The sequence below is a fragment of the Artemia franciscana genome, unplaced genomic scaffold, assembly GCF_032884065.1.
Source record: "Artemia franciscana unplaced genomic scaffold, ASM3288406v1 Scaffold_698, whole genome shotgun sequence".
Classification (NCBI taxonomy): domain Eukaryota; kingdom Metazoa; phylum Arthropoda; class Branchiopoda; order Anostraca; family Artemiidae; genus Artemia; species Artemia franciscana.
Window position 1 is genome coordinate 160,600 of NW_027067138.1, and position 21,963 is coordinate 182,562.

The 21,963-nt window shown below is 34.0% G+C and overlaps 1 protein-coding gene across 1 annotated transcript in view; it reads left to right on the forward strand.

Moving 5' to 3' along the window:
• The first annotated feature begins 3,660 nt into the window (after positions 1 to 3,660).
• Positions 3,661 to 21,963, forward strand: part of LOC136043527 (HEAT repeat-containing protein 3-like) — a 73,146-nt gene continuing 54,843 nt past the window's right edge. Inside the window, exons 1-3 of the mRNA XM_065728447.1 lie at positions 3,661 to 3,848; positions 13,527 to 13,699; positions 17,746 to 17,833. Of these exons, the coding sequence (XP_065584519.1) occupies positions 3,714 to 3,848; positions 13,527 to 13,699; positions 17,746 to 17,833 (396 nt within the window). The 5' untranslated portion in view covers positions 3,661 to 3,713. The remainder of the gene's footprint in view (positions 3,849 to 13,526; positions 13,700 to 17,745; positions 17,834 to 21,963) is intronic.

Consider the following 21,963-nt stretch of genomic DNA (forward strand, 5'->3'; position numbering starts at 1 on the left):
CTGCTTGTGTTTAGTTGAAACTTTTAGCATGTACAGGAGGATGTTGTACTAACTAAAAGGCCCTGTAATTGACATGAGGTGATTGAACAAAAACCCTATATGTGAACAATAATAAAAATAACAATAATAGTTTATTTTATTCTCTTTACAAATATTAAAATTATACAGAGGAGTGAATAAAGGATAAAAGAAAATACACAAACGAAGAAGAAAACATAAGAAGTAAGGAGCATTGAAAAATGAATTTACATACCATTTAACCAATACATAACTAGGGAATTAGAAATTTAAGTCATATTTACTTTTTAAACAGGGATATAATTCAAGGGAAAATGAAATACACCTTTTTTACACTTTTGGAATCTTGATAAAAGCTCGTCCATTTCGTCCAAAGTAATATCAAAAATCCGTATGTTTTAGCGATAAGTATTGCTGAACCAAAGGGAAAGGACAAGAAAATTTTTACAATGTCTAAAGGATTGATTCCGAATGATAAGCCTTTCAGTCTTGTTAGAAAACTTCAAACCAGAATAATGAAAAATATATTGGATGGCAACATTGCACTGTAGAGGCCTCCTAGGCAATATTGCCTTTTAGTTTTGAAAGAATGTCATAAATCTTCCGACCTTTTTCCTTAATAATTTGAATAACAAGACTTTATTATTCTTGATAGACACACTAATGGAAAGTCCCGGATAATTGAATGCATCCATGCACTTAATTGAGGGTGAACCGACTGAAAGGGAATCACTTTCTCCAGAACTTGGGAAAAATATCGTAAATTCGGTTTCTAAAGCCTCTTCAGAAATACCATGTCAGATTGCAGAACATTCGCCACAGTTTGAAGTTAATCAAAATATTTAGCAAACAAAACGATATCATTGATGGCTGACATCAATGTACTGATCAATCAGGAAAGGGTGAATATATCTAGTGGGTATTTGTACAGCGATATTAAATAAAACTTGACTAACAGTAGAGCCTTGTTTGACCTTTCTCTTTATTGGAATTTCTCCGGTAAGGTGAACACCAGAATGTACCTTAATATGAGAATTTTCATGCTAATCCCACAAGCAAGAGCAAATGAAAGGGCTGACACATTCGTGATTGTGCAAAATCAAAGGGAAGTCTCGAAGGAGACAAAATCTATGTGCTACTACTGCCACTACTCTTTCTACTACAACAACTGAGGCTAGGGGTATTAAGTTTAAAATTTCAAGTATTATGAATTCAATCAGCCCACCTCCCATTGCTTTCTTAGGTACCCTCCCCCAAGCATATCCGATGAAAATTTTAAAATAGCCATTTTGGACAGTATAGTTTAAAGGTCAATTAACTATCTCTACAGGGATGACATGACCCCACAGTGCTTGGGGTACGGGCGTTAAGCTATACAAGTTGATTATTGTTTACATATTGTGGTGTTTCTAAGGAAAATTTGATAATTTTTATGCTGAGTCTCCAAAAACGTTTATAATTTTACAATGATACTTTCAGAAATTACTGAGGTGGATGTTGAATAGACTCAAAACACAATAAATGCGTGCTGGTTGTGAAAATGACATATCATGTATATCTATGATTCAACTGAGGGTATTAAGCTGAATGTTTTAGGGATCCCCTTCAACACTGTTCAATATTTTGAGATGACTTCTTTCCCAGAGTTGTCAAAAGATTCAATAGCTAGGCCTCCAAGGATAACATTACCCCCAAAGCTCTCAGGGTAAGAGTTTTAGGTTATGCAATTTGCCACTTGATTCCATATGGGATTTATTATTAGGAAATGTATAATGTTTGATCAAGGGTGGTTCCAAAAAGGCTGAGGGTATTGAGGTAAAACTCTAAAGAATGTTAAGGGGTGATGCTGAAAAATGTCAAAACACGTTGTATATGTCCGGGTTATCAAAAGAGCGTATCTACAATATCTCATGAACAGCTGAGGGTTTTATTTGGGGTGTTTTGGATAAAGAATAGCTAAGTCTCCAGCGATTTTATTACTCCCCAAAAAACCCTGAGGCAATGGTTGAAATTGATCCAATTTGCCCACTGTTTTTGATGTTGGAAAAAGGGGTATGTCCGATCCTAGGTAGATCTAAGAATGCTATAGGTATTAAGGTGAAATTCCTGGGTGTCAGGCTATTAAATGGGCTTATCTGCAATACCTAAGAAATGGCTAACAGTAATATCCTGAAATTTTCAGGGTTACTAATGTAGAAACTGTAACTGCGACTTCGACTGAAATTATGACAACTTGCAACAGTGGAAACAGGCAACTAGGTTACGACTATTTTGACAATTACTGTGATAGCAACAACATACAAATGTGGCTGTCAGGGGTATAGATGCAATATTTTTATTGTGGGGGTGCTCAAGAGGGGGTACAATTAAAGTTAGTGCTATTCAAATGGTAGGAAATGAAAGTAACTATTTATCAAACACACTATTTGGTGAATTTAAAAACATTACGCAATATATTATAAACAATAAACACATATTAAACAATCATAAAAATGAGTGCTAGTGCTTGGTTTCTACTAAAATTGTCGCGCTGCACTGTCTAAGTAAAGATACAAGATAAGTCAAAGTATTACCACAGATTGTGTAACATTATACTGTGACATATTCCCCACTTTTGAAAAGCGACCGTATTTTAAATTTTAAAGTATTCGAAAAACAAAGTTAGAATTATTAACTTATCTGTTGGACATTGCTGGACAAAGAATATCAGGGATGATGGATTTTCCTGCTGATGGGAGGGGGGTCGGTTTGTAAGGATTTCAGTGAGAGGATCTTTCCATGAGGGGAATTTATTATGTGGGAATAAAATTTCCATGATGGTGGCACTGGATTTTTCAGCATTATTTAAAAAACAATGAGAAATTAAATGAAAAAAACAAGTCTTTTCAACTGAAGGAGTAACATTAGAACTTAAAACAAACTGAAATTGTTTCGTATATGTTGGGTTTGTCTCCTCCTCAATATCTCGCTATTTGTGCTAAAATAGTTTCATTAATTTGAATTGAGCCCTTTATTCTAATTAAACTGCTGATGTGATTAAGCAGTCATTTTTAAAAAATTGGAAAAAAAAAACTCTAGTGTAAACAACCAGGACTCTAAAAATATAAAAATAGTGACGAACAAAGAAGATAGCGACGAAGACCACACTGCCTTTCCATATCAAATAAACGCAACTTATAAACAATAGGGAATTTTTCCAAGACAGTGGGGAAATCCATTTCCCCTCCTATCCAAACCAACCTTCCAAAATACCTCCTCCCTCTATTTCAAACTTCAGTTTTATCATATTTTAATTTAGCAATTAAAACAGCTATGGTAAGCAAGTAAAAAAGTAGACATAGTAGACATTAAAACGTCATGTTAATAAAAATGGCAATACATCGGGCTTTTACGGCAATATATGCGTTCTTACTCGTTATTTTTTTTTCCTCAGACCGAACACAAAAATCAACTTAATCTTACTGAAGCATGTATGGTCTGTTCCACCGAATTTTCTTTGCATTATCATGATTCTTAGATAATCAGCAACAAAGACAAAAAGTCACTAGATCTTTCGAAAACACTCACTAACCAAAAAAAAAAAAAAAATTCTAGTGGCAGTAAAAGACGGCAGCTTTATGCTACAAGCGGCATCTATTTTAATAGTCAGAATATCCTGTGCAACAAGTTTAAAGTTGGAAATCGTGCTTGTAAAAATGGGAAAAGCAGTTAAAAAACGTAGTCACATAAGACATGACGGTATTACTGGAAATCCAGAACTTTATGAAGAGACAAGCGATGAGTCTTTTTCAGCAGTACAAGATTCTGTCATACAAAGCATATTTGACCAAGTATGCAACTTGATTGTAATATCTATTAGCCTATATGGGTATAAAGTTTATTTGCGATGCAAATAAGTGTTATATTCAGATTCAAGATGCAATTCTGGGTATATATTTGCACATTAAGGGTTGAAGGTATTTACTGTGTAGGCTCTAAGAAATTCGAAAATTTGTTAGAAAAACTGTAAAAACAAGGAAAGAGGTGAAGAAAAAGGTTTTTCCTATTCAAAATGTGTTAACTATGATTTTTCTGCTTATTTTGGAGTAAAATCATATTCTGAATATGTTTCCTCATGTCCATATGGGATCCTAGGTTTATACTAGCCAACTGGTTGGCTAATTTAAGGATTTGTAGCCTACAGGCCAATAGGCTGCACTATCAAATTGGTCATCTAGGCTAGTGGTATCCTTTCTTATAGGCTTAAATTAAGTAAGGATAAATCCTTTATTGAAGTACAGGCTAGCAATAGTTTGGTAAAATTCTAAACAAGCTTCTCTTTTCTCTAGTTTAGGGTAAAATAATAGTCAAGCTAGTTTTTACTATCTTGGAAAGAGGATAGGCTAGGAAAGCAAAACTTTTAGGTATGCATGTACAGACTAATAAATGGTTAATATTTAAGTTTAGCTACTTTTCACTATCTTAGAGAAGGTTTTGTTACAAAGATGAAAAATAAATTTTTGCAGTTCATATAATTGACTTACCAATAAAGTGAACATACTGCTTGATGCCTTTTTCATGTTCTTTGCTAATATTATATTCACTTCTACCATAAATTTCAATTTAAGCACTTTTTGACCTTACCTAAACTAACCTTATTATAAATAATTTCGGCACCAAGAAAGTATAGTATTATTTTGTTGAAATTTTAGTATCATTTTATCAAAATGACCAATAACTTGTACTTTATTTGAAAATTTGTCAATTTTAAGAGCTCTAAAACTTGCAGTAGAAGCAATTATTATATTTGCAAAGATCATAAGAAAAAATGCATTGAGTAGCATGTTCACTTTATTGGTAAGACAATTATATGAACCACAAAGAATTTATTGATGAAACTTTCAGTAATGAATCTAGGGCCAATGAAATTTTGGCAAAACAACATTTTATTTTAACTTTTAGTTTTCAGTTTATTTTTCTTTGGTTTTAGTTCTGAAAATGCAACTCCTGTTATTTGAGTAAAAGTTTTATCCTTAAAAATGAGCATTTTTTCTAAATTTAGGAAAAGTATTTGCATATCTTTGAAACCTCATAAATTGGGATTAAGTAAAGTTCTTAAGCTGAAAACTGTTTTCTTATACTTTATTTAAGCAGAAAATTTATTTTGCAAGGTTTCACTTTCATGATATACATATCTTTAAAGACTGTCAAGGATAGTCTTTAAAGACTATCCTTGACAGAAGAGAAAAAGAATAGTTAGTTCCTGCTTCAAAATACCTTCCTGGGATATACTTTAGTCTGTAGACCTATCCCTGAAAGTTTCATTTTTGTTACCTAACCATTTTCAAAGATAGCAAAAAGTAGCTATGTTAGAATTTTACCAAAGGAGTAAAATTCTAGACATACAACTTTTTGCTATCTTGAAAAAGGCTAGAAAAATTAAAGTTTCAGTATTAAGTACGGGGCCAAATATATACTCCAGGAAAGTATTGTCAAGCTACTATGTTAATCCTCTTTGGATTTCTAATTCTGAAAAGTTTGCCAACTTGACAGCTTACTTGAAAAAATGAATCACAGGCTGGAACACCCATTAAAATTTGGCATCAATTTTCAGTTTCTTTTTGTTGGACTTTAGGTTTGAAAATGCTATTACTGGTATTTGACTAGAATTTTAAGCCATATCAGTGGATTTTTCTAAATTTAGAAAATATGTTTATAGATCTTTGAAACATCATAAATTGGGATTGAGCAAAGTTCTGAAGCTGAAAACTCTTTTTTTTGCTTAATTTAAGTAAAAGATTTATTTGCAAGGTTTTATTTTATATAACACAATGATTTTTAAAGGTCATCAAAGATCTGTGCCCTCTAAAGGGAGAAGGGGTAAAGGTAGGTACTTCAAAATACTTTCCAAGAACATACTTTGTCTGTAGATCCATCCCTGAAAATTTCATTTTGATAGCCTAACACCTTTCAAAAATAGCAGAAAAAGTCTGTCTAGAATTTTCCACTTTTTCTTATGTTTTTTCCAAATATGGAAAATTATAAATTCAAACTCTTTACTCATAAATTCAAATTTAAGCCAATTACAGTTCCTTAAAGATGACCCCTGTTTCTCTTATTTTTGCCTGTGTAAAAGAGTTAAAAGCAGTAATTCTTTATAAAATTCAGGGCAGTTTAAATCATTGACCTACAAATAAGGTAATTATACCACTCAGTGTTTTTTATGTAATTTCTGAATATAATAACTTCTTTACTTGTAAATTCAATTTTAAGCCCATTATATATCCTCAAAGATGATATCCTTTTCTCTTATACCTAACTATAAAAAAGGGTTAAAAGCAGCCATCTTTTACATTATTCTATGTAGAATATTTGTAGTTAATACATTTCAACTGTAGCTCAACTATGCTTGGCTTTCATTATACTATTTTTTGCTTCATTATATTTCACAATACTTACTTCATTAGAATATACAGAATAATTTTAGTTAGCAGATTTTGAATGCAACTTTACTATAATTTCCCCTCTTGTATAGGCTGAGTCAGCAAGTCATATCTAGTCATATACATATCTAGTCCATCTTTCTTCTCTATGCATAAGTTTTAACATAAAAACAAAAATGTAGAAAACTTACAGGCTCCTTAGTTATATTCAAACTTCAGAACTTATTAACTATTTTTCATTCCATTAAAATATATTATTTACAAATTTTAACAGGATCACAAATATGCTAAAAATAAGACATAACAGCTTTTCCACTTATTACACCAACAAGTTAGGAATGGGTGACTACAATCTTCAAAAACTTTGTTTTTCAAAATTTAAATTTTTTTATAATTTTGTTTTTGTAAATTAAAATTTTTATGTTAAAACTTATGCATAGAGAAGAAAGATGGACTAGATATGTATAAGACTAGATATGATTTGCTGGCCTATGCAAGCACCATTGCTGCATATGAGAAAGTAAAACAAATGGTCATCTTTATTGGTGGTTTTTTGCTTTCACTTGAATTTTTTTTTTTTACTTTGTTAAAAGAAGAACTGGTAATATTACAACCAAACTACAGCAAAGTTAAATTATGATTTTTCATGCAAACCTGCTTCACAACCCCTGTGTTATGTCAGTCCAAATATAGCGACATGCTAAAACTGAATTTGTTGTTACAGTGGGATCCTGAGTGACTCTTGGCTCCACAAGAGGACAACGTTGAGAAAAGTGTTGTCTATTTTTTTTTTCATTCAAGGATCAATGCTCATGTACATTTGACTACACTTTGAGTGGTCTCGCTTTTCTAATCATAGCACCCCAAAAACTACTTTCCTGTTTATATGGGTATCTCTGACTCGAAAAAAAAAGTTAGGATAATAAGATCTATAGGGTTTATTATACTATCATAGCTTAAAACTCTATTAGCCTTTTCACTTTAGAGTTAATTGTGAATGAACAAGGGATAAATGTCATATTTTGTTAGACCATTCACTCCATTTTCAAATAAAGTAGATATTGATTATAATACCTTCCCATTGTCAGTATTTAATGGCCCTTTAATGAAAGGGTACAAGAGAAAAGGAGTCTTATTTCAATAAGAAGGGACGCCTTGCTGTAGTAAGGATTACTTGTATGTTATACCCCCTACCTAATATTCTTCATCTAATTATAATATTGGATTGTCAATAATTTTGGGATTTTCCATAATTTTGCTAATAAAATATTATATATTCATCATATTTTGATCCCAAAACTATGGAAAATCCTGGGCTCTAATTAGATGAAGGATATTAAGTAGAGGGTATGCCATAAAAGTATGTAGTAAGGTACTGCATTCTAGCATTTTGCCCCTGAAAAAGCCTAAATGTTTTCAAACAAAAAAACTTGAATTACTTTATAAAACTTTATTTATTTATTAAAACTTTAGTGACTTTATTGGAAAAACTTGTATACTTTATATAGCCTCCAGTCTATTTTAAGAGTGTGTGTTTTAAATTCCATAAATAAAAGGTTAAACTTGGTGAAATTATTGTCCTAGGGCTTTACTATCGCGCTAGGGTTGTCTTGGGCTGTTATGAGATGAAAGTTCAAGATTGGCTATTCAGTTTTTACCCATGAAGGATGATAGTTTGCCAAATATTATTCTGTTTAAAATAGTTGCTAAATGAAAAGCAGGACGCCCTCGAATAAAATTCACCTAGCTCTTTCTTTAAACAATTGTGTCAAGTGCCACACACAGAAAAAAGGCATTTGGCAAAAAATTTTCATTTTAATTAACTTGGTACTTCAAAGACACTGGTAAGAGCCTTTTCCAGCACAAATATATTCAAATTATTCGAAAATGGGTATAAACAAGAATTTCAGAAGATACTAACTTTCATCAGTCACTTATCAACAGTCAAGGCATGTTCTTAGAAGGCCAGAACATTTGTCCTTCTTCTTTCTGGGTTTGGCTGATAATGTCTTAATCCTTGGTAATTACTTGAAAGACATTTGATGTACTTGCAAATCAAGTTATTAGCTTTCTATTTTTGTAGTCTACCATAGGTGCCATTACTGTAGGAAACTGGTTACAAAAGAAAAACTTGACAATTATTGAGGAATATACAACCAAAGATAACACTATTAGATTCTCATTCTCCAGAAACTGTGCAAACATTAGTTACACAAAGGTAAATTTAGCTCAGTCACACAACATAACTATTGTAAAATCAACCCCCAAGTGCTCTGAAGCAAATCCTAAAAATATTTCAGATTCCCCATCTGCTGAATCAAAAGGATTCTGATTAGGCTAATCTCTACTACAATTGTAATAAATAATGGGCTTTGTTTTGGGTAGAGACAAAGCAATGACTGATCAAAAGTTCTGGATACAAATCATTAGACTATCAGCCAAGAGGATTCTTGTTGACATTTAAAAGGTCAATTGCAAGCAAGAAGCTTGTTGACAAATACACTACCACGAAGGAGTAAATGAGAACTGACAAGTTATTGACATTGAAATTAATTAGAAATCAGTGTAAGGGTAAATGAATTATGACGAAGCACCAACCCATATACCTGAATTGGTCATTAGAGGAAAAAGAAATGTGCAGGGACCAAGCTACACAGAGAAAATTTGCAAAAAACGACACATAAATAGGTTAGAGTAAAGTAAAATTTAATTTGAAAATTTCTTTCACAGCATGGTTGCCAAATCTGAGTTTTGCATCAAAATTAGTACTAGCACATAAAGCTTTGCCATCACTAATGTTTATATCAGGTGCATTTGACGTTCACATCAATCATAATCTATTGTAGAAATACATAAATAAAATGAGTCAAACCCCAGTTAAAAAAAAAGTAACTTCTGCAATTTTATTGTACAATTCAACAAAACTTGGGTAACTCTGGTAACTTTTAAGAAGTTTAAAAAAATAATTTGGGACCTTCATAGTAAAACATTCCTGTGAGAGTTATAGAAAAGATGTGTGTGAATGAACAAAAACAAGGTTAAAGCTAAGGAATAGGAACATATGGGGGAGGGGGAACTAAGCCCCATGCTCCTTGATTTTCATAAAGCTATGGCTACTAATGATTCAAATAGAACCTTGAAATTAGAGCCAAGATCAAAATAGAAAACGAAATTTGAAATCAAATAGAAAACGAAATTTGCATATTCATTAATTGCAATTAATCAGAAGATTTTGAGAAAAAAGGAGCGATAGAGGAGGCCTAGTTACCCTCCAAGTTTTTGATTACTTGAAAAAGCAACTAGAACTTTTAATTTTTTACAAACGTTTTCATTGGTAAAAATATACGTAACTTACGAATTAACTTACGTGACGACCTTCTATATTCGTATATTTTTATTGCGTATATGAGGGGTTTCAATCCTCGTCGATACCTCGCTCTTTACACTAAAGCTTAGATTTTGTCCCAATTCCTTAAGAATGACCTCTGAATCACAAAGGCCGTAAAATAAATAGTTGAAATTACTAAAAATATGTTAGCGTAAAGAGTGAGGTATAACGAGGAGGTAAACCTCTCATATGCGTAATAATTTTGTTCGTTTTAAGTTTTAATGCTGCTCCTTACTTTCAGTAGAAAAAAACTTTTCATATTTATTTTTCCTTTGCCTTTTCAAATAATGCTAGAGAATCCTGTGCCCCCTTCATTGAAATTCTCTTCCCCCATGAAAAGTTTCTCCGTGGAAATATCCTCCCACGTAACCCCACCCCCCTCAACTCTCCCCCCTAAACCAAAAAAATCCCCCCGAAAACGCCTGTACACTTCCCAGTAACCATCACTATATGTAAACACAGGTCAAAGTTTGTAACTTGCAGCCCCTCCCACTGGGACTGTGGGGGAGTAAGTCGTCCCTAAAGACATAGTTATTAGCTTTTTCGACTATGGTGAATAAAATGGCTATCTCAGAATTTTGATCTGGTGACTTTTGGGAAAAAATGAGCGTGGGAGGGGGCCTAGGTGCCCTCCAATTTTTTTGGTCACTTAAACAGGCCACTAGAACTTTTAATTTTTGTTAGAATGAGCCTTCTCACGACATTCTAGGACCACTCAGTTGGTACGATCACCCCTGAGGAAAAAACAAACAAATAAACATGCATCCATGATCTGTCTTCTGGCAAAAAAATGAGAAATTCCACATTTTTGAAGATAGGAGATTGAAACTTCTTCAATAAGGTTCTCTGATACGCTGAATCTGATGGTGTGATTTTCATTAAGATTGTATGACTTTTAGCGGGTGTTTCCCCCTATTTTCTAATATGAGGCAAATTTTCTCAGGCTCGTAACTTTTGATGAGTATAACTGATCTTGATGAAACTTCTATATTTAAAATCAGCATTAAAATACGATTCTTTTGATGTAACTATTGGTATCAAAATTCCATTTTTTAGAGTTTCGGTTACTATTGAGCTGGGTTGCTCCTTACTACAGTTTGTTACCACGAACCGTTTGACTTGACTGAGGAAATCTACTGGAATCGGCTCCAGATAATCCGCTCTAGTATGGTTCAGACATTTGTCAAGTCTGGTATATCTGGTGTATCTGAAAAGCAGGGAGTCACTAACCGCAGAGTTACACTGGTTGCACAGCTTACCAGAATAGTTCATTCAGACATGCAGCATATCATGATAAAATGTTGATTGGGGATGATTTGGGCAAATATCCATAATTTCTCTAACTTTCAAGCCATGCATGTTCACTCTTAGGTTTTTGTCATAAAATTTTGTGTATAATTCTTGACTGTGTGAACTTTATCATTCTTGCTCTTATAGCAGAAAAGCTAAACATAGTTCTGTGGGCCAGATTGATGTACTGGGCTCATGAAATAATACTGATTTTTGAAGCAGGCTGATTTATGCTGGAATGCAGACTTTGGCATATCTGACAATGATGGTTGTAAAAGTGGCAGATAACGAGGGGGACATGGATTAGACAGTAATTAATCCATAGACATGGATTAGTGCTTGCCCATTTCGGTAGTTGTTCAGCTGTTATAATTACTGAGTTAGTTTTATTTTTTATTTTTTTGTCTCCAAAATGAAAAAAAATTCATGTTGCTGGTTGTCAGTAAATTAAAATTAATCTTTACTAAGATGGCAATGCACAAAAGATTATGCTGTCAAAGGATCTGAAAAATTGTAACCTACCTTAAGTAATGTAAAAGTTCGTAGTTTCTGTATGATTTCCTTGTCTTCCAGCGTTCTATTAACGTGGATATTAATTACCATGAAAACTGTATTAGAAATAGTTTATTCCTGAAAAAAAAACTTCAAGTATAAGCCCAGAATTTCTCATTCAGCTGTTTGAACTTTTTTCATCTCATTCTTATTTTTATTTTAAATGTAAAGCTACAAAAAATTTAGTAAATAGTCATGAGTTCACTTTTAGCTCTTGAAGCACGTTCGATACTGTAAGTCTCATTTTTTCGAGTTCCAGTGTTGGCTAAAAGTCTCAAAGACAAAGGGCCCATTATAAATTTTTCCAGCATCACAGGAAGCTTCCGAATTATTTTTTTTTTTAATTGAAAGGGGATCTTAAACGTGTCAACAGTTTGAAAAGCTAACCAGGGGCTAGTTTAAACCAACGAAAAACTATAATCTCTTTCTAATTGTTGAGCAAAACATTGTCTAATTTATGTGCACACAACACAAATAATGTACATCCTGTGTCTAAAAGGGTTTCAATCAAATCAGTTAGCACGATAGGAAACTTCCAAAGCTGACAAATTATTTAATGATACTTCTTTTGAGCTGATTTTAATGTTCCAAGGTGTACGAAAATATTTTTAGGGACTGCCCTTTCCTTAACTTAAAATAATTCTGCTCTGTTCAATAAAAAACACAATTTATATTTTCTAATTATGTGAGTTTCATTAAATCTGAATATATATCTCTCGGTCCGGCATAAGACAGGAGAAGTTAAATGGCTTTTCTAAGATTTCTGGGAAAGTAGGAGTCAACTTTCAGCTTTCTATCGTTCATTTAGATCTTTTATCAAAGCTATACAAGCTATGTCAACACCACCCGATCAGTTCTGAATAGTTTGGCCACAAAAACATAAAAATGATTGTAATGGACAAGATAGGGTGGTCCATTAAGGTACCAAACAGCCTTAAACAAAATAAAAAAAAAGTTTTTCGAATGAAGGTAAAAAGTTAGATTAAAACGAAAAACGAATAGAAATTATCCTGCACATTAGGAGTGTTTCTGTCACACTAATCCTCCACTCCATCCGCCAAATTTCAACTAGTGCTAACTGAAAAGATTGTAGAGTGTGAGAAATATAGCCAGTTATCAGTTGTTTGTTACTTATTCAATGATTGCCTTTCAAAAGCCTTAAGTTAAAAGTTCTATTGTTAGGAGAAAATATAATTGTTTTTTCTTGTTACTCCGTCCCATACCCCGTTCCAGTTACGGGGTAATGTGGAATAAAGCGTCATCACGTTGTTCTTCTATTTAAGCATTCGAACTTGAAGCGTTTGTGGAAAAGGGTCAAATGTCAGCATAAAGAAGTGGGTTAAGAGGGCAGCAGCTTTCCTTATATGCAGCATAATTTTTGTCTGTTTCGTGTTTTAATGTCCCTCTTTTCATTTATAGACAAAGCCATTGCCGTGATTATCTAAATTTTAACTAAAGATGGAATTCAGCCTCATCAAAATCTTTTGTAAATGGGGTTGAAGATAGCTTCAACAAGAAAGTAAAGAAGCTCTGTGCTTGGGCTTAATTTTTCTTTGAGACGCCAATCTGCTCCTGTATAAATAAAGGAGAATATAGTCATTTGATAACTGTTAAGCTATGCTGACAACATTGTTGTGCTTATATTTAAAATCTTAAGCACGTAGACATAGAGCTTCTGCTGTTTGAAGAGTCTATTTTTATTCTTTTCTAAAAAAGCTCAATTGTATAAGAAATCAGGGTTCTGTTCTTAGAAGAAGTCTAAAAACAATTTTAATAGAAATCAAAGTTGTCCTCTCACAATGGTTTGAATTGCTAATAGAAATCCAGAACTAGTCAATACGACATCCTTTTTTCAGCTGCAAAGTCCAAAAACAGAAGATAGAGACTGTGGAGCGAATGCACTGGCAACGCTTCCTCAAGGGAAAAATGACGCTCTGATGCTAATCAAAAGTGGCATAGTGAAAGCTTGTGCCCCACTTCTTCTTGACAAAAATGCCGCCGTTAGGCATTCGGCAACTGGGGCTTTGAGGTGAGTGCTGTAAGGAAATTCTGGATAAAAGTCAATCATTAATCAATATCTGCCTCAAGGCTGCAAACATGTTTTCCGAAAACATTCAGAACTGCAACTGAATGAATTCAGTTTTACCATGCAACTGAATGAATTTGGTCGTGTTAAAAAAAGGAAAATTCAGAGCTTGGCATGTGCTTCTTTATTGTCAGAAGCCTCATTTTTTAGGTTGCTAAGAGGCAGTTAGTTGAAAGCATATTTAAAGTAGTCATTAAAAATGAAGTTTTCTATTTTCCAGTAAAAGTTCAAATGATGACAAATTCTGCTAAATATAAAGAAATTGGCAAAATTAAGTATATTTATGTTTATAAATTAATATATTTGTTGTTTTTTACTAAGTAAATTTTATTTATTATTTTTTTATTCTTTAGTTTATTTTCTATTAGTACCTATTATTTATGCTTTGATTTCTAAAAGACTGGTGACCTCTGGTGATCTGTATTATTAGGGGGCTTAATACCTCTCTCCTTGCAATATAACTTCAAGCCATTCCAGAAAAGCTCTAGTTCTGCCGCTGGATTATAGCCTGAGGAATAGAGTAGAGCTAAATTGAAAAGACTAAATATATCCAGATTATCGAATTACCATAACTACGGAAACTGGCAACTTAAGGGACCCATTTGAACCTGTGAGGGAACGGGAGGATCAAGTAAATATTGAAGTTTGACTTGGAGGACCAAGGGAACGTGATCAAACCGGCTTTAAAATTTCAGGCCATATAAGGCGCTGCAGTTTAAATTTCTGAACCAAGGGAACTCCAATCAGGACATAAATTTCGTTACCCTGAGTAAGGAAATCTTTTTGATTTTTAAACATCAAAACATAGCAATTTTAATAAATAATTTTCAATTTATTGAATATTATTTTCTCCTCCCATCGATCCGAAATTCTATTGCGCAACTATTCTAAAAAAAATATTACAAAATTTTGTCCAAAATATAATTAGCAACCAGAAATCTTAATTCTTCAACAGAAAACTGAAAAATTACAATATTTCCTTTATTAATCAATAAAAAAAAGATAATGTCAATTGAAGAAATAAAAACTAATTAACCAATTTAACTTTAAAGAAGTTTTCAAGGAAAAGTATAGAGCTTTATAAAACCAAAAACGACGAGAAATACGGTAAATGATCCAAAGTTAAAACAAACAGAAATTAAAATGAATAATAAAGTCAATCTGAAATTACCACAAACAGGAATATAACTAACGCCCCTTTAGGCTTCTATACGCCAGAGCGTCATCTTTCCTCTTTACTGAAAACACTTTTATATTTTTGAGTTTGCTTTAATCTGTCAGAATAAAAACAATAACACACGCACACACAAATGATATCTCAAGCCTAGTCAAGATTTACAATTCAGAGTTGTGGCACTCTCAAAACTTCTAAAGGCCTTGAATGTCATCTGTATTTCATTCAACCCTCGTTTAACTGAACCCTGTGCAGGTCAACCCTTTTTTTTATCTCATTTGCGCTGCAACTCAACTGTCATTTAACTAAACTTCACTGCATTTCCACCCCCTGTTTAACTCAACCCCAGTTTAAATAAGCCCCTGTTTAGCTCAAACTGCATGCAACTCAAACCTCGATCAACTCACCCCCGTATAACTCTTCATTTAACGTCATTTAATTCGACCCATTTAACTAGTGCTTTGTTTTTATCAACCTCCATATAACTCAACCCCCCGTACATTCCATCCCTAATGTAACTCAACTTTCATGTTGAAACTAATCAACTAATTTAACTCAACTTTCATGTTCAACTCATTGAGCCCTACTTGACTCAACCCCTATTCAGATCAACCCCATTCTTCTCAACTTAAACCAGAAGGGTTAAGTTGTTGTTAAAGTTGTATTGTTGTTAAATCAATAATATACATAGATAATTTAATTCAGCCTGCTTTGTTGGAAGCGATAAAAGTTGGCTCACTTGAAATGGTCTTTATTCAATGGTTAATTCTTATGCAAGTTTTGGTACTTGTGTAATATACGCCCCTACCTAATCTTCTTCTAATATTTTTCGCTGACACTCAATCCTAACGAAATATACCAAAGTAAATCAAAAATATAATACTTTAGAAACAAATTTGGGTTATATATTTGCACATTAGAGGAAGGGGGGTGAGCGTAAGTTGTAGCGGGTGTGCATGCCTAATATTCTAGGTACAATCGTTCTGCATATTTTGTAGTAAAAATTGTTTCCTAACTTCAGACTGTCCAAATAATTTACACTCTTCCCTCCTTAATGTGCAATTATAGCCCAATATAGCCCAAATTATATATTTATAACCTGTATATAGCCCAAACCTGCATATAGCCTGCAAATTATAACCTGCATATAGCCCAAATTATATATTTATAACCTGCATATAGCCTGCAAATTATAACCTGCATATAGCCCAAATTATATATTTATAACCTGCATATAGCCTGCAAATTATAACCTGCATATAGCCCAAATTATATATTTATAACCTGCATATAGCCCAAACCTGCATATAGCCTGCAAATTATAACCTGCATATAGCCCAAATTATATATTTATAACCTGCATATAGCCCAAACCTGTATATAGCCTGCAAATTATAACCTGCATATAGCCCAAATTATATATTTATAACCTGCATATAGCCCAAACCTGCATATAGCCTGCAAATTATAACCTGCATATAGCCCAAATTATATATTTTCTCTTTGTCTTGTCTCACGCTAAGCTGAAAGAAACTAACGAAAAAAAAACGGTTCGTTAATATGTTAATGAATTAACAACTTGAGTCGTAGGGCGTTTATCATACAAGTACCTAAGTTTTTTATGCTGCTTTAATTCACAACGATTCCCCCCCTTCATCCCCTAAAGAACAAAAATTTATCCTTCCGTCTTATATATTAGAAATTAACAAATCTAAAATTAGCAAATAGGGTTGTGCTAAATGGGGATTGAGTTGCACTTGGGCTAATCTAAACAAGGTTTAGTTAAACGGGGCTTGAGTAGCATTGGGATAGAGTTAGACTGTGATTGAGTTTAATGGGGTTGGGTCGAATGAGAGCTGAATTTCACGGGCGTTGCGATAAATGAGGGCTCAGTTCAATGATGGCTGAGCTGGATGGAGTTTCAGTTGAACAATGATTCAGATAAACAAGATTTTAGTTTGATTTGTAGAATTAAACGAGTTTCAGTTGAATGTGGGCTCACTTATACAAATCCTCTTGAACAATGTGGTTATTGTTTTATAGGCAAATAGGGTTGGGCTAAGTGGGGATTGAGTTTTATTAGGGTTAATCTAAACGAGATTTAGTTAAACGGGGCTTGAGTTGCATTGGGATAGAGTGAGACAGGGCTTGAGTTCAATGGGGTTGGGTCGAAAGAGAGCTGAATTTCACGGGCGTTGCGATAAATGGGGCTTTAGTTCAATGATGGTTGAGCTGGATGTGGATTCAGTTGAACGAGGGTTTGGTTTATTTGGTAGAATCAAACGGGGTCCAGTTAATGTGGGCTCACTTATGCACACCCTTTTACACAATGTGGCTATACCAACGAAAAAAAAAAAAAGAGAAGAGAACTACCATAACAATCCAGATTTATGCAAAGAATTAAAGAAAGAAGACCGATTGTTAAATAACTATAATATAATTAATATGGTATAACCATTATAAAAATTATGTAGGTAGTATACATATTAATTAATACTGAATAATTTAAATAAATTATATCATACTAATATGTTATAAATATACAAATACATTAATTAAATTACTGTAATTAATAATTGTACAAGTATTACAATTGTTTTATTATGTAATAAAATAATTTTATTTCTATAATTCTCAGAAATTTTGGGTTAATTAATGCTATAGAAGAGAAAGTATTTTGAAAAAGTATATATTTTTTGCCTATATATCTGTCATTTTTTTTTGAGGATAGTTCATCCTATTTTATTCTGTTTAATATGTTCTTTTGAATTAGACAATCAGAATTTGTTTTCCAAAATGTTGTTTTTATTTTCAGGAATTTAAGCACTGTTGGCGGTGAAGACGCCTGCAAACTAATGGTTGGAGAGGATGTACTCACCCCATTACTAGCTTTTTTGAAAAAGGTACTTTTACTCATATTTAAGTTTTAGTAAAGAATAGAATTGTAATTACACTTTTCGTCAAATATATTTTGCTCTGGAAACTAAGTAATTTGGTAAATTATTGCACTATTTTATAATGCTTGTTTCAATAATCATGAAAGCAATTTTATCAAATAATCTGAATGATTGTATCTACTAGTAAATAGTCTACTAATTAATATCTAATTAATAAATAATTAATTACTTATTAACAACTTAATTAATAACTAATAACTTAAAATTAATAACTTAAAATTAATAACTTATAACTTAAAATTAATAACTAATAACTTAACTAATAATTAATTAAGTAATAACTAATAAATAATCTGCTAATAATCTAATAATCTACTAATAAATAACAAGGAAGATCTGGTTTGACCTGATCTGATTAACTGTCTCCGGTTGTAATGAAGGAAAGGCTAAATAATTGGGTTACGTTTATAGATCTTCGTCTGTTGTCAAAAGCTCTGGTATTCGGAAATCCAGTCACAGTCAAATCAAAAGCAGTAACTCTTTTACTGGGGTCAAAGAAGTAGTAAGAAAATCTCAAAATATGTAAAAAAAAGGTTTAAAAATATTTAAAAGGTCATAAAAAAATCATCAGACAGGAAGCCCTTGTAGGCTTTGGATGCTTATTCCCCCTGCAATTTCAGTCAACTTGTTGTTCAACTATCATTAAATTAACTTTTTTATTGCTACAAATGTCTAATTTTGTAAATTGAATCAATTGCCTTGCCTGACATTCATTGCAGAATGACCCATTTTGACTATAGACGCTTGTTTGCCTCTCATTCGAGGCACTCTAATGGTCCATTGTCAATTTTAAATTCTTGGTTCAACCTGCCTAAGACCATAGGCAAGCGTCCCTCGTTAACTTCTCATTCCAGGCAATCTAATGGTCCTATGTCAATTCTAAACTCTTGGTTCAACCTGCCTAAGACCATAGGCAAGCGTCCCTTGTTAACTTCTCATTCCAGGCAATCTCATGGTCCTATGTCAATTCTAAATTCTTGGTTCAACCTGCCCAAGACCATAGGCAAGCGTCCCTTGTTAACTTCTCATTCCAGGCAATCTAAGGGTCCTATGTCAATTCTAAATTCTTGGTTCAACCTGCCTAAGACCTTAGGCAAACGTCCTTTGTTAACTTCTCATTCCAGGCAATCTAATTGTCCTATGTCAATTCTAAATTCTTGGTTCAACCTGCCCAAGACCATAGGCAAGCGGCCCTTGTTAAGTTCTCATTCCAGGCAATCTAATGGTCCTATGTCAATTTTAAATTCTTAATCAACCCTCCCTGAGACTCCAGTCAGGTGTGTCTTGCTGAAAGATAACAAACAAATATTAGTCTAATAAGAGAGGTACACTTACTTACACTTACGTTGTGTAATAAATCCATTAACGACTATATCTTTTTTTTTAATAAGGGTTGAGCTATCACCCACTTGGTAGCCATTACATGCTTATTTTGTACTTAATCGTCTATGAGAAGTGAGGTCAAAAGTCGATTGACCCCTCTTCTTGCATTATTATCTGAAGCACCTCTCACAGATCGCTTGAGAATAAGTTTCTAAGAATGCCTTTTTGAGGCTTTTGATACTCCCTTTTAATAAAATATCTTACAGTTAACCTTTTAATAAATGATCTTACAGTTAAGCTAGGACGATCAAATTTGGCAGGTGTATCAGGGACCTGACGAGATTAAATTAGAAATAGTCGTTTTTATGATTTGACCATCTGGGGGGAGTGGGGGGCGGTTAATTTGGAAAAAATAGAAAAATGAAGTATTTTTAACTTACGAACGGGTGATGGGAACTTAATGGAATTTGAGGTTTGGAAGGATATCGTGTCTCAAAGCTCTCTTTTTAAATCCCGACCAGATCCGGTGACATTGGGGGGAGTTGGAGGGAGGGACCTAAAATCTTGGAAAACGCTTAGAGTGGAGGGATCGGGATGAAACTTGGTGGGAAAAATAAGCAGAATTCCTAGATACATTATTGACATAACCGGAACGGATCTGCTCTGCTTGGGGGAGTTGGGGGGGGGGTTAATTCTGAAAAATTAGAAAAAAATAGGTATTTTTAACTTACGCAGCAGTGATCGAATGTTAATGAAATTTGATGTTTAGAAGGATATTATGTCTCAGAGCTCTTATTTTAAATCGTGATTGGATCCGGTGACATTGGGGGAAATTGAGAGGGGAACAAAATCTTGGAAAACGCTTAGAGTGGAGGGATCGGGATGAAACCTGGTAGGAAAAATAAGCACAAGTCTTAGATACGTGATTTACATAACCGGAACGGATTCGCTCTCTTTGGGGGAGTTGGGGAGGGGAGGTTTAATTCTGAAAAATTAGAAAAATGAGGTAACTCACGAAGGAGTGATCGGATCTTAATGAAATTTGATGTTTGGAAGGATATCATGTCTCAGGGCTCTTAATTAAAACCGGACCGGATCCGGTGAAGGGGAAGGCGGGGGGGCGGAACCTAAAATTTTGGAAAATACTTAGAGTGGAGGGATCGGGATGAAACTTGGTGGGAAAAATAAGCACAAGTCCTAGAAACAGGGTTGACATTACCGAAACGGATCTGCTCTCTTTTGGGGAGTTTGGGGGGGAGGGTTAATTCTAAATAATTAGAAAAAATGAGGTATTTTTAACTTACGAAAGAGTGATCGAATCTTAATGAAATTTCATGTTTAGAAGTACCTCGAAACTCAGATCTCTTGTTTTAAATCCGGTTGAATCGAGCGTCATTAGGGGGGGGGGGCGGAAATCTTGGAAAACGCTAGAAGCGGAGAGATCAGGGTGAAACTTGGTGGAAAGAATAACCACAAGTCGAAGATAGGTGACTGACATAACCGGACCAGATCCGCTCTCTTTGGTGGAGTTGGGGGGGGGGGGGAGTAATTTGGAAAAAATAGAAAAAATGAGGCATTTGTAACTTACGAACGGGTGATCAAATCCTAATGAAATTTGATATCTAGAAGGATCATGTGCTTTATAACTCTCATTTTAAACCTCGACCAGATCCGGTGACATTGAAGGGAGTTGGAGGGGGAAACCGGAATTCTTGGGAAACGTGAAAATCGAGGTATCTTACGAATGGGTGATCGGATCTTTATGAAACTTGATATATAGAAAAATCTTATGTCTCAGATGCTCCATTTTCAATTCAAATCGGATCCGGGGACATAGAGGGCTGGAGGGGGGAAACAGAAATCTTGGAAACCGGAAATCTTGGAAAACGCTTAGTGTGGAGAGATCGGGATGAAACTTGATGGGAAGAAAAAGTACAGGTTTTAGATACGAGATTGACATAATTGGTACGGATCCGTTTTCTTTGGGGGAGCTGGGGGTTGTTAATTTGGAAAAATTAGAAAAATTGAGGTATTTTTAACTTAAGAACGGGTAACCGGATCTTAAGGAAATTTGATATTTAGAAGGAACCCATGTCTCAGAGCTCTTATATCAAATCCCGACCAGATCTGTTGACATTGGGGGAGAGTTAGAGGGGGAAACGGGAAATCTTGGAAAACGCTTATTAATTTCATAGATACGTATTGACGTAACCGGACTGGATCCGCTGTCTTTGGGGGAGTTAGGTGGTGAGGTTCAGTGCTTTGGCGAGTTTGTTGTTTCTGGACGTGCTAGGACGATGAAAATTGGTAGGATTGTCAGGGAGCTGTACAAATTGACATGATAAAGTTGTTCTCCCCGATTCGACCATCTGGGGGGCTGAAGGGAGAGGAAAAATTAGAAAAATTGAGGTATTCTTAACTTACGAGTGGGTGATCGGATCTTAATGAATTTTGATATTTAGAAGGACCTCGTGACTCAGAGCTCTTATTTTAAATCCCGACCGGCATTAAGCTTCTGATTTTCCTTTTAAGGCAATCTATTGATTCTAAGAATTTCGCTAGAGCTCATACCATATGAGCTCTTGGCTCTTGGCTCTTCCGACTTCGTCACAAGTGCCATATGAGCTCTTAGTTCTTGTTCATGGACTCCTTATACATTTAGTTTTGAATATACTAACACGTGCCAGTACGATAAAGAAATTAGGGTGTTTGTTTAATCTATCTTTGGATAGTTTTAAGACAATTTCTGTTTA